General features: G+C 41.4%; 1 protein-coding gene across 2 annotated transcripts; it reads left to right on the forward strand.

Annotated features, from left to right (window-relative positions):
• Window positions 1–175: 175 nt before the first annotated feature.
• On the forward strand, window positions 176–14,161 carry LOC131437502 (DNA topoisomerase 1). 2 transcript variants are annotated; one of them, XM_058606901.1, is made up of 8 exons: window positions 176–537; window positions 1,702–1,961; window positions 2,035–3,115; window positions 3,230–3,318; window positions 3,851–4,980; window positions 5,075–5,325; window positions 5,399–5,571; window positions 12,499–14,161. In XM_058606901.1, exons 1-8 carry the CDS (start codon window positions 505–507, stop codon window positions 12,599–12,601), a joined length of 3,120 nt encoding a protein of 1,039 aa, XP_058462884.1. In that variant the 5' UTR covers window positions 176–504; the 3' UTR covers window positions 12,602–14,161. The 2 variants fall into 2 exon arrangements, with proteins under 2 accessions (XP_058462884.1, XP_058462892.1); XM_058606909.1 differs by lacking the exons at window positions 176–537; window positions 1,702–1,961; window positions 2,035–3,115; window positions 3,230–3,318 and adding an exon at window positions 3,607–3,764.
• The last annotated feature ends 90 nt before the right edge of the window (window positions 14,162–14,251 follow it).

Consider the following 14,251-nt stretch of genomic DNA (forward strand, 5'->3'; position numbering starts at 1 on the left):
GCTTTCATAGCAGGGAGGTGGAATTAACACGTTGAAAATTTATTTTCATAGTTGTCGATTTGTTGCGGTGTGTATCAGTACAAAACGCACATAGCGAAGACGCAGACCACAACAGAAATCAGTACAATCTGCTGGCAGCCTTGCTGCGCTGTCCTCTGTCGGCTTCATTCATGGACTTGCGATTGCTTGCTATCGCTGTGCTCTGCCGTCGCTGTAGCTGCACTGAAGTCCCTTCCGTTTATCGTCAGTCGAAAGGTAGAAAATCTGTCCATTTCCAGTTTAACCCAAGTGCAATCTACACGTGAATCGATTCCCGTTACATTGAGTGTAAATGTAGCAATCGGGAGTGGGACATTTCCCGTAGAAACCCCGTCAGGTTTTGTAACCGAGTAGTGCTTTAGAACTTTGACATCGAGTGATTTTCTTGGACTTAGAAAATTTTCAACTGTCTGGTTAGGTGGCAAATATATATCTTCTTGATTAAAATTAGACATCGCCTCGAGAATGAGTGTCGAAGCGGAATCAGCCAATTCTCAGGTAAGCTAATTTTCACCCCCATAGCAGTGAGAAAATTCTCGAACAAAAAAAATAGCCCCATGTCAGCCAAGACTGATTGGGACTTAGCGAAAAATTTCCAACTGCTCGCTTTCATAAAGAGAAAATGGCGTCCGGAGACTAAGTCCCACGTCGTCGAAGGCAGTAAAGGGGAAAAGTTTGAAAATTAATATTTCGCTTCAGAATGCACGTATCGAGCCGAAAATGGTATCGAAATTCGTTTCAGGAAAATCTGCACCGCTTGAGCATGGGTTGCAATTTTGGTCGGAAAAAAATTGACAAGTCCAAATTTTTTCCGACACTTAGAAAAATTTTCGCTTCCATTGCGCTGATGTTGGTATCTTTGTGTCTCGTTTCTCTGTGTCGCTGTGCTGCCTGCCTGTTCAGTTCAATTTCATTGCCTCAGTACGGGCTGGTGTCGGAGGTACGAGAGTTAAATTGGAAGACTGCATATACGTACGATTTGGTGTTGTGCTTTTTTTTTTTCATTGTTATATTTAGCTGCTGCCACTGCACTGGCCTACGTTGATCGCAGTCAGTTGTGATTTTCACAAGTGTTGGTCGCCGTGACAGCGGCAGCGGCTGGATGGCTGGCTAATGAAGTGAAAAAGGCGAAAGTATGAGCAGCATCGGGCTTTTTTTTTGTTAATGTTCCAATGCTATTGTACTTCTTCTAGTAGTGAGTGGCAGAAAATTCGTACCCGCTTGGGGTTGATTACATACAACTCAGTTATTTGCGCGCTATATGCCGGAGGGCAGTAGAAGGCGTGTTGTCTTTCTTTTTCTGTGGCGCGAGCATGAATGAGGTCTGTGCTCACCGTGATAAAGTTTACGAATGGATATTCCGGATGTTGATCGAAGGTTATTAGGTGAAATTGTTCAGCTTCCGAAGTGTTGAATCGCAGTATGCGCTGTCATTGTTTTTTTAAACAAATTTCACTAAACTTATCGTTTTCACGTCAATTTTTCCTAACAAAACGTTTGATCAGTAACAAACTGATAATTCGAAATACAAACCGACGAAAATGACAGCAAATAAGGAATCGTATGTGTGAATTTTTGGCATGTTACATAAAACTTGTAAATAGCCGTAAACGTTCCAAGTAAAATTTACTAACCGTTTTTCTTCTTGCCATCTTCCTGCAGGACTCCAAGCAGCTGAACGGTGATCGTCCGAATGGTGTAAGCAATGGGCACTCGGCCGTTGGTTCGACCGGTGGCGGTGGGAGTGGCAATGGAGAGGAACGGCACAAAAGCCACAAGAGCTCCAGCAAGGACAAACATCGAGACAAAGATCGGGATCGGGAAAAGGACAAACAGCGCGATAAGGAGCGTGATCGGGACCGGGATAAACACCGGGACAAGGACAAGGAACGTGACAAACATAAAAGCAGTTCGTCGTCTAAGTAAGAACAGTTTCACTCAACGAGTTGTGCTTGTTACATTTCAACTAAAACATTTCTACTATTCTTTTTTTAGGGACAAGGATCGCGAAAAGGACAAATCCAGCAGCAGTAGCAGCAAGGATAAGGAAAGAGATCGTCACAGTAGCTCCCACAAGAGTTCCAAAAGTGATAAGGATCGCGACCGGGAGAAGGACAAAGACAAGGAACGGTCCAAAGATAAAGAGCGATCGAAAGATAAGGACCGCGAGAAAGATCGCGACAAAGAACGGTCCAAAGATAAAGACCGCGAGAAGGACAAGGAAAGGAAGGATCGTGATAAAGAGAAGGATAAGTCCAGCAGCAGCAGTAGCAAGGACAAGGATCGAGACAAGCATAAGAGCAGTTCGTCGTCCTCTTCGTCACATCGCGACAAAGACCGAGATCGCGAGAAAGACAAGCACAAAAGCAGCAGTGGCAGCAGTAGAGATAAGGACAAACATTCCAGTAGCAATAGTGGAAAGGACAAGGATCGCAAGGACCGCGATCGTGGCGAAAAAAGTTCATCATCCTCAAAGGATAAGGACAAGAATCGCGACAGGAAGGATAAAATCAAAGAGGAACCCGTTGAGCAGCAAGAGCCTCCTGCTGAAATAAAAATCGAAAAGTCCCAACCATTTTTAAATGGACTTGAGAGTAACGAATCTTTCCAGGATGTGAAGGAGACCAAAATAGACGACCCACTGGACGTTTCTCAAGCCAGCTCCTGCGATTACTCAATGTCGCAGTTCCGCGAGGATGAAACTGCATTCGTCATCAAAGAGGAAGCACCGGATCCCGATCGCGATGCTAACAATGACAACGAAGAGGACGACGATGCACAAGAGGAACCGGAGGAGCTACCGTTGCAGATCAAACAAGAATCCGATTCCGAGGACGATATTCCACTATCTAAGCGCAAAAAGAAGGATGATGACGAAGAATTCGACGGTGGTCGCACAAAAAAGAAAATAAAGACTGAGAAAAAGGACAAAAAAGAGAAAAAGAAGAAACGCGCATACGAATCCGAATCAGAGCCTGAAGAGGAAGAGGACGACGAAGAAGAGTACGCATCGAAGAAGCAAGCTAAAAAGGCTAAACTTAAGAAGACTGCCATTAAGCAGGAGAAGAAAACCAAGGTGAATGACCCGTTTTTGTTTACGTTTTCTAAGGAACACTTGCCAATGCTCACCGTCTAGAATAATTACATCGTCTATTTTTCGTTTTGTTTCTTCCTAATCGACATCGAATAGGTTAAGAAGGAGATAAAAACGGAACCTGAAAGTCCTACCAAAGGCCGTAAGAAGAAGAAGGAAGAGGAAGAGCATGAAGTCTGGAAATGGTACGTAATTATTCGTTCTGAGGCTGTTTACCTGTCTCATTTACTTGTCAAAATTCTCTCAAGTTCTGTACGGCGAATATGAAGCCGGTGTAAACAAAGAGCTGTCAAGCTGTGCGTTTCGTGAATGATTGCGCACATGGGTTTCAAGTTTAGTTCCAGTGCTCGCCAGATCTGTTCGTACTGGCGTTGTTGTTGCAAGACGAAACGTCAGATTGCCACGGACATACAAAATCATTCTTCATAATGTTGCTGTTAGTTCGGTGTTGGGTGTTTTTTTTTTTTTTTTGAGAATATTATGTAAGCTGTAAAGGTGTACCTATTTTGATGAGTCGCCAATTTTTTACGGCTTTTCGAAATGTTCATCAGCGCAAGTTGTTTGACAGCTACCTTCGCGTGATCACACTTAAGTTGTATCGAACGAAAGCACATTTACCCAAATCAATTAGGTTAGGATCAATGTTCAACAACAAAAGAAAACATTGGTTCGTAATAAAACGGATGACCCATGCATCTTTTTTATTGATTATTTCAGGTGGGAAGAAGAAAAACGTGAAGATGGCGTCAAGTGGAACCATCTGGAACACAAAGGTCCAGTTTTTGCGCCACCGTACGAGCGGCTGCCGGAGAACGTTAAGTTCGAGTACGATGGCAAGCAAATGAAGCTGTCGCAAGATGCGGAAGAAGTCGCCGGATTCTACGCGCGCATGTTGGAGCACGATTACACCTCTAAAGGTGCATTCAACGATAACTTCTTCAAAGACTGGCGCAAATCGATGAACTCGTCGGAGCGGGACAAAATCAAAGATCTCAAGAAATGTAACTTCCGCTACATGCACCGCCACTTTGCCGATTTGTCCGAGAAGAATCGAAACCGGACCAAGGAGGAGAAACAAAAATTGAAGGAAACGAACGAAGCGCTGGTGAAGGAGTACGGAATTTGCATCATCGACGGGCACAAGGAAAAGATTGGTAATTTTCGCATTGAACCGCCGGGTTTGTTCCGTGGTCGCGGTGAACATCCGAAGATGGGAATGGTAAAGCGACGTGTCATGCCAGAGGATGTGATTATCAACTGCGGTAAGGACAGCAACTGGCCAAAAGCTCCCGAGGGCCACCGTTGGAAGGAAGTTCGCCACGACAACACTGTGTCATGGTTAGCCTCATGGACGGAAAATGTCCAAGGTCAGGTGAAATATGTCATGTTGAATCCTAGTTCCAAATTGAAGGGTGAAAAGGATTGGCAAAAGTATGAAACTGCCCGGCGTTTGCTGAAGCACATCGATAAAATTCGTGACACCTATCGTGATGAGTGGAAGAGCAAAGAGATGAGAATTAGACAGCGTGCCGTTGCGCTCTACTTTATCGATAAACTCGCGCTGAGAGCTGGCAACGAAAAGGACGAAGATCAGGCCGACACGGTCGGTTGCTGTTCACTTCGCGTTGAACACATCGAATTGCACAAAGAGCATAACGGGAAGGAGAATGTAGTTGTTTTCGATTTCCTCGGTAAAGATTCCATTCGTTACTACAACGAAGTTGAGGTGGAGAAACGTGTTTTCAAAAATCTCGAACTTTTCAAGGAGAACAAAAAACCTGGTGATGATTTGTTCGATCGACTGAATACAACCGTGCTGAATGAGCATTTAAGAGATTTGATGGAAGGTAAGTGTTGTCATAGGCTCTAACAGGAGGTGCTATATATATATATATATATATATATATATATATGCGTTTTTTTTTGTTTTCTATCCAACAGGACTTACGGCAAAAGTGTTCCGTACTTTCAACGCTTCTTTCACACTGCAGAATCAATTGGCCGAGCTGACCGATCCCGACATGACAGTCCCGGAGAAGCTTCTAGCTTACAACCGAGCGAATCGAGCCGTGGCCATACTGTGTAACCATCAAAGGGCCGTGCCGAAGTCACACGACAAAAGCATGTCCAATCTGAAGGAAAAAATTCGTCTCAAGCATGAATCAATTGAAAACTGCGAACAAGAATTGCGGGTAAAGTGCTGCTTGCCTCAACGAGTGATTAGTATTAGGACAACCTTTTAGCTAACATTTTCTCTGTTTTCAGGATCTGGGAAAACGGGACAAAATCGCTCGCGATAAGAAACAGAAGATGCTAGATCGTCTCAAGGAACAACTGAAGAAACTTGAGCTGCAAGAGACTGACCGAGACGAGAACAAAACGATCGCTCTGGGAACTTCCAAATTGAATTATCTCGATCCAAGGATCTCAGTTGCGTGGTAAGTATGATCGAACTGTTTTCCCGAAACCCAGACAACTGCCTGTCACTTCTTCTTGAGTTTGCACTTGCCCCAATATTTTTCTATTGGGGCTTTGACGTCTTTTTGAAAGCTTTCCCTGCCTACTTGCGATATATTTGATGGATAGGTTGGTTTCCGTTTGAAACAGCTGGTCCCTTTCGACATTTTTTGCGACATTTGGCGTTCGACTTCCGAGTTTGTCTTCCTGGCGGTCGACAAAAGTTCTCCAAATACTACTATTACATCAGTAACAGTAACATTAAACAATTTCGAAAACTTTGCGTGCGAGTAGTTTTGATTTTCGCGATGGGCGAGCAAAATTTGAACAAATTGCTACTCTTGTTTCGATGCCATTTTAATAACCGAGAAGCAAATGACAAAATTAAACAGTAGGCATGATATTTGATGAGCAATTGCAACGTGATCAATTTAGTAAGGACAGAAACTTTTGAGCTTCACATACAAACTTTTGAAGTTTGAACACAATAATGAGAATGTTGGAAGTTTCCACAATCTTTCCTAATTTTTTTATGTGGAATTAGTTCTATACCAAAACTTCTGAAAAGCTATCCCGCACCTAAAATAGATACACAGTTTTGGTCACATATGCCTAAGCCATACTTTGCATGGTAACAACCCAATGTTACGCTTTTCGGTCATTGCCGGCGGCTTAGTTCCTCAGCTAACCGATCTGCCCATGTATTTCTATATCTAGTGGCGCTTTTATCTCCGGAAAACCGAGTTCTGTCTGTTCTGCGCCGTCTGTATCGTTTCTCGTTCGCTCTGGTGCAGTGTGGCAGCATCCTGTCCCTTGCTACATTTTTCTCCTCGACCAACTGCTGGCATTCGCCACTGTAAGCCGATAACGGCACCGTTTATCCCGTAGTTGGTGCGGCGTAAGGGAAGTCGAAGAAAAGCGTTGTTGCGGAGATCCCGAGGACGAACATTGATATTCGCCCTTATTCTGATTAACGTCGTATCGATTTTACGATCGTATTTCATTTGTGTTCCTAATAACGCTAGCAAAATCAAAGGTAGCTAGGATTCGATCGAACCACATTCGATCGAAAAATCAATACGTCGTTATTCAGAATAATGGTGATTGACTTAACGAAGCAAAGTGGGGCAGTCAATCCTATCGTTCAAAACATCTGCTATCATTAAAGCAAGCGACAGCTTCCGTCATTTGTTATTTTTTGCTGAAGAAACGTAGCATCCTCTGAGCTGCGAGTAACATGGTAGATCTTGTGGTCAACTGCGAAAGAAAACTGCGGTCCTTTCAGAGAAAAATTGACGTCGTTAAAGTACAGCAAGAAGATCAAAGGGCCGATAAGGCTTCCTTGTGAAATTCCAGATGTTGCAAAGAAAAAAAAATCTTCCGAAATACAATCGTTAATTTTAACGACAAGATGACGATTCCTGAGCTATAATTGAATCCATCGAAGGACGTTTGTACCAGAACCAATTTTTCTATTGCGATTTCATTGTTCATTTTAAGCGGCGGAGAGATCGGTTTAGGACCATTTGACATGGCATTGGTCACGTAATTTGATGAGCACCTTAGCGGTGCGCAGAACGTAGACGTACTAAGGTAAGAATGCCATGTACCAACTCAAGACAAGTTGGCCACCTGTTTGCACCGGTTAATAGTTATGATATGGGGAATCGAACAGCTACCGCAAAAGTAGAAGGAGAGGATAATTTACCTTATTCACAAGAAAGGTGATCATTTGGGATGCGAGAACTTCCGAGCGATCACAATTCTGAATGCCCTCTACAAAGTTCTATCCCAGATCATCTTCCGTCGTCTATCACCTAAAACGATAACGATAACGGACCAGACAAATCCTGCAGAAATGCTGTGAATACCAGTTCCCAAGGCATCATCTGTTCATCGACTTTAAAGTGGCATGCGATATTATCGACCGCATAGAGCTATGGGAAATTATGGACAAGAACAGCTTTCCTGGGAAACTGACTAACACTATCGAATCAACGATGGACGGTGTGCAAAACTACGTAAGGATTTCAGGTGAGATATCCAGTTCATTTGTGTGCACCTGCCTAAGAGTGAAGCCAGAGTGGGCGCGACACGCGACGCCATTCGATGCGGTGCGAATATTAAAGGATCTGAAATTCGTTCATTTGTTTCCAGCGAAAAACTAACATGTGCTCCAGAGTAAACACGAAGCGTTGCATAGTGACAAGCGATTTTCGGTGCGACAAACGAAGCAGTGCGTGCACAGTTTTTCATGAGACTAACGAGCGAACAAAGGTTTCCTAAATTTGTTTTTTCGACATGGCATCAATTTTATTGATATCGAAGCAGATTTTCAACGAAATGCGTTTTGTGATCAACAATCTCGCAATGATGGAACTGGGTTCTTGTGAACAAGAGATGTTTAGAGGTTTCGAAAACATTAGAAATTACTGGAAAGTACATTAAATGAGTTTAGCGAATATTTCGAGTTATCTCGATAAAAAAAGTCTATGCTAAGAAAAAATGGAAACATCTACGCGATACTTTTGGTCAGGAGCCAGGGGAAGTGCTGAAATTTTGATCCATGGTTTCAGATGGTGATGTAATCTCCTCTAGCTGGCTTTATTTCAACAGGCATTTTTCAAATGAAAATCTTAGGGGAATCTGAAGCCTTCTGGCATTACAACGGCAACGAAGAAGGATCATTTGAAGTGGAACCTTGTCAGATGGAAACATTATACAATCAGTTGCTATTCTATTACGCCTTGAAGAAAGCAAATGGAAGAGAATTCCGACAAGAATAACCAATCGACACTGCTTCTAGAAATAAAGTTTTGAAAGATAGAACTACTGGAGAAAAAAAAAACAGTGTAGTAGCTGACACTACAACATGTAGATGGATTTAATAAGAGTGTATCCAATCAAGATAATTTCGTTTAATTTTGATCAGAATTTTATTTTCAATAAGTATGAACATAAATTAATTATATTGTTTAGTTACTACTGTACAAATCACTTAGACTCTGTCTACTATCTCTCATTGGAAATCTTTTGCGTTACGCATCGCGTCGCGTGTTGCGCCCACTCTGGATTCACCCTAAAACGCAAAGCAGCAAAGTTTGGACTGGTGGTACCGTGCGCCTAGAGCAAAGTACATGCTAGCAATGCAGTAAAACTTCATACAATTCAATTGAAACTAAAGGTGGAACACATTGACGATCTCTCTAATGCAGTAAACTTCGCTCTCTGACACACACAATGTTTGCTGACGGCCCGAACGGGCGCCATTCAGTTCATCACTCGTTTCTCTTCAATCGAGGCTCAGTTTAACCACCGTCAGTTGATCTCTTGAAGTAACAAAATATCTTTCAATAGTGTTAGAGCGGCCTTCAAATGAGGTTCATGTAAACATTCGAATTGTTTCAAGATAATAGATGAAAGACAAACCAGATCCAGCTGAAATATCAATCACAGAATACACATAAATTAATTGTTTCCTCCTTAAGTTTTCATTTTTAATACTTTACTCCATTTATAATTCTGTTCGTTCGAACTTGCTCACTACCAACAGCGAAGACAATGAAGCTGCTAGACAACTTGGCTCTAGGTACGATTTTTCAACTGACGATGAATTCCGGGAGCTTCACTTGAAAATGGCAGCAAAAGTCAAATGAATTAGTAGGGACGGTCAGCGGCCATAAATTTCATTTTCATCTTATGTTATTCGAATGAAAATAAAATTTTACCGCACTACATGCTAGTAAGCGGAACCGAGCGCGACAGGATTCGTCTGGGAAGTAATGTCACGATAGACGGGGATATCTTCGAGGTAGTAGAGAAATTCATCTTCCTCGGACTACCTTACTAACGACCTCTGCACCAAATGTACCATGTGCGAAACGCTCATAAGACTGATGATCCTTTACGGATGCGAAGCATGAATCATAATCGAGAAGCACCTGCAAGCACTCGAAGTTTTCGAGCGACGCGTGTTAAGGACAATCTTCGGCGGTGTGTGGCGGCGAAAGATGAACCACGAGCTCATGCACTCTGCGGCGAAACACACACACTTAGGAAATTTCGCAGAATTCAGTAATTTATTGATTACTGACCGTTCGGTAATTGCGGAACTGTGAAACAACTGCCGCAAACTGTAAACCAAATTGGATTTAATGAATTGCTCGGTAATTTTATTTTGTTCATTTTCCGTTGGTCAAAACACTGGATTTTCGGATTTCAAAAATTCACAAAAACGAATGAAGAAAATCCCAACCTGTTGTGGCTATGGTTTTATTCTACGAAAAAATTCAAAAGTGTCAAATGTCCGTCCCGCCTGACCGGAATTATGAGCGCCTTCCATAACACTGCACAATCCGTCGAGTCCACCAGAAATTACCCTCGAACGATTTGTGTTGGCAAGCAAGTGGACAAGTGATAAAAAAATATTTCCTGCCTATAAGTAACAAAAAGCTTTTAGTGGCTCTAATGTTTTAAAAATCTGTACCTCAATCCATTCGATGAACCCTTCAAGATATTTTTCGTTTGGTTAATAAAAAGACATTTACTGTTTGACAGTTAGGTTCACAACAGTCAGTTTTTACAGTTCGGTTATTGGAAGATAATTTTACCATACGGACAGTATAGTTTTTACCGTACTCGACGACTATTCAGATTTACCGGTAAAAATTTGCATTATTATTGTAAAACAAAACTCGTGTACCGAAATGTCGATTATTTCTATAGATTACCGAAGGTTCTCGTCAAAAATATTACCGAACAAAGGAATTAAATATTAGTTGGTAGCATCCAGAAGGTGACCAAAGTCGGAAGGATACATTGGTGGATGTCATTGCGAAGGAAGAAGGTGATTCGGGAGCCTGCAAAGTTCCGGCATCGCTAACCGTTATCATTTGATACCGCGTGTAGACTCTCCAGCCCGATCACAGACATTCATGTCGTCGATAACGAGTTTTACATCCCGTCATGGACAGGTTCACTCCAGTTGCGCATATAAAAGCTCCCTTCTCTTCATCGGGTCTCGTTTTATGCGGGCAGTGCACGTTAATCATGCTTTAATTAAAGTGGCGGTCTTTGATGTTCAATACGCACATTCTGTTACCGATCGACCGAGCCACCCAATCACGCGCTGGCGCAACTTGCCCATCACTATAAATCCCGTTTCTAACACACTGGTTGTGATGCAGCTCTGATAGAAGTTTGCCCTGTCCCGTCCAACAAAGTTCTTGCAGTGCTACGACCAGTGCTGTAAAATTTCAACAAAACAAAACAATGTAAAACAGTCGAAATTATCGATTATTATCGGGTTTTTTTAAATAATAAAATTTTTATTTGGTTCATTTGCTTTAGCTTAACGTGGCCGATTGTCTTGCTGTTATAGGAGAAGAAGGGACGCCGTATTAAGGGGGCGACATACTCCCCTAGAGTTAGTAAAGAAATGTGAGGAGGGTGGGATTTACAAAATATGGTTTTTGAATTAAAATACATCCTTCGTTTGTGGCACAAATTTTATAGAGTTTTCTGGATCTTCACGTTCTTCTGATTGTTACGAGAGAGATTATCTTTGACTGGGATGCTTTGTTGGTGTGCTCTGACGTTGATGTGGCGTTTTGGGTAGTTTTCAGCAACTCAGTCAGTTCAAGGCAGGTGTACGCTCCGAAGCATCGTTTATACATGTCATACTTTCAGCAGCGTAAAGAAAAGTGCGATAGAGCTGTATGCGCGCGAGATAGAGAGAGAGAGAGAGAGAGAGAGAGAGAGAGAGAGAGAGAGAGAGAGAGAGAGAGATAGGGAGAGCACTAAATTTGAGCATTGATATTTTTCAAGAAGTTGTAGATGAGAAGAATGGAAGAGTGGAAGATTTCGAATTGCCAAGATGTCGCGGACTGGTACGAAGGGTGGCTAACGAGTCCGCCCTCTCATTGCCCCGCAAGGAATAATGTGAGGGGACCAAGCCAAGGTAATCTGGTATGATTTTGCAGATAAAGCACTCAATTGTTCCCGCTATTTCCCCAGGAAATACGGTGAGTGCTTTCCAGGGTTCGCTGAACTGAGAGCCTCAATGGAACTGAGACTGTCCGATACAATGAAGTAGTGATCTGTGGGCAGAGTGTCAAAACTTGCTGGTGATAATTGAAAACTCAAACTAGAACCACTATTTATCATTATGGTCGCAGATAGTATTGTGTTATCGAGTTTATGTTTATGCCTATTCATTCGCACTTGCTCACTACCCACAGTGAAGACAAGGAAGACAATGAAACAGGTAGACCACTTGGGCACTACAAGCTGAGCAAGCAAAACTTCAAGTGACTAGGTACGATTATTCAATTGACGATGAATTATGGGAGCTTCGACAACAAAAGTAAAATGAATGAGAAGGGATATGCTGTAGTTTTACCGTACTGGCTACGACATCGAAGCTGCGAGTTTGGAGCTCGTCATGAAACATTCTGTCGTATCGTGGGAAGCCAAGTAATTCGCAGTTCCATGAGTCAGTCGTAGTTCGTTGTTTGTCGCCTAAGTCGTTGCCAATTTTTCCGAGTTGTATTTTCCACTTGATTATTCATACCAAATATTTTCTGGGCGACTAATTGCCTGCACTAACCTCCAGTCTCGCTGGATGGCCATCATGTCAGTCCTGTTCAGAGTCACACGCTGGTAGAAGGACGGTAATCAGCCGCCCTAAAATGGGGAATCAACGTTCCACATTATCCTCAACATATTGTACTGTAGCTACCCTAGGCCTATTTTGAGCAAGGCACTTAGAGGCGAACTGTGGCATGAGATAAGAACTTGTGAACGCCATTTGACAATCAAGATCTTTTCCTTTCAAAACTTACATTTGAAATCAATAATCAAATAACAATACTAACTCACAAATCCATCTCTTCTTCATTCCGGAACAGGTGTAAAAAGTTCGACGTCCCCATCGAAAAAATCTTCAACAAAACACATCGCGACAAATTCCGGTGGGCAATCGACATGGCCGACGAAAACTACGTGTTCTAAGGTGGCGTCGGTCCGATTCTTTTTTTGTTTTAAATTCATAACGATTGTGAGCCCCAAGCGAACCCGGCCCGGAAAAACCAAACCCGTATTCGATGAATCGTGAAACTAATATCCAAAGTGAGTGATATTAGAGGACGTAGGGGGGTGGTAACCGTATTTCTAATTTTAGGTGATAACTATTTTAAAGTTCAGTTCTCCGGTTTTTTTGGGCGCTCATTGGAGGTCCATTGATATATTGGCGAGAGCGCAAACAGTGCCGATGAGTTCCATTTGTAAAAAGAAAACAGTTTATATTTATTAATAAAAACAAAGAAAGAATAACGATTCAATCATCCATCCGTGAGAGGGCCAAAATAAGTACCGTCTTTACCGTGAATTTAAAAAATCCATTTTAATCGTACATTTTATAAAAGATTATTTGTTTTCAAAATAACTTGTTCCACTTCAATCATTAGGTTTCACAACTAAACTGCACTACCGAATAGGAAGATTTTTTTTTGTTATCTTCATTGTTGAAAGTGATGTGTTGTGTAATTCATCAGTCGAAAAATCGCTTACCTGTGAAACGCGCACCGAAACACAAATGTAATTTATTTATTTAGACCGAAGTGGCTAAGAAGAAAAAGGAAAGGATATCATTTCTTCTCTTTCGATAATCACTGTATGAATGAATATTAGTTTTATTATATTTTATCACTAGTTTGATAAGTAGTAGCAATTAATTCTGCAACGTAGGTATGTACTGAGAGTGATTTGAAAGAGTTTCCTTACGACAAAAAAAAATAAATATAAATAACCGAAACGTGAACATGATTTAATCAAATTCGTGCTGAAATATGAGAGCGGAAGGGAAAAAAACTAAATAACCGTGTGGCAATGAAACAACAACCGATAGTGAAAATGGAAAAATAAAGATAACTAAGCTAAAGTTCATATTTACAAACCGTACAATCGTAATCCTACTAGATATTAGTCCAGAAAGCAAAACAAACAAACAAAATGAACAGAGCAAAATAAACTCAAACAATGTACCATTTGTAGGACAAGCAAAAGAACAACTACAACAAAAAAGTGCAGTAAATAATCTACTACTATATAAGGGACAGTTTTTTTTAAGCTTTAAGTAAATCCGTATCAATAAGTCATTATGGTTGACGACTAGAGTGCAAGATATCCGAGAGCTGCCGCTCGTCGCTTGGCACTACTAAGTTAAATATAGTAGGAAGAATAAAAGAAAAACGTGCCCACATAAACATAAATTACTATACTAGTAGTATGTAAGCAAAAAAAAAGCAAACAACTATTGCAACCACAGAACAGAACTCATTTTTTTAACATGGTTACTATCGGTTTTCTTTATAAAAGGAAACTGGACCGTTTAGACACTCATGAACACTCACACACACATACACACACACACCGACACACACACATATATATAAATATATATGTATGGACTAAGAGAAAAATCTAAATAATTGTAATGAAATGATTGAGCGAAAAAAAAGCTATGTTGAAAGCAAAAATGTCAGAAATAAAAATTGAAAAATTGTGATTAAATACCGGATACGTTTCCACTGAGAACAAATCACAATCCCAAGTGAAACTACCTAAGAAATTAGGAAAAGAACAGCTCTTTGTTTTATTGAC

The sequence above is a fragment of the Malaya genurostris genome, chromosome 1, assembly GCF_030247185.1.
Source record: "Malaya genurostris strain Urasoe2022 chromosome 1, Malgen_1.1, whole genome shotgun sequence".
In the NCBI taxonomy this organism is placed as follows: Eukaryota; Metazoa; Arthropoda; class Insecta; order Diptera; family Culicidae; genus Malaya; species Malaya genurostris.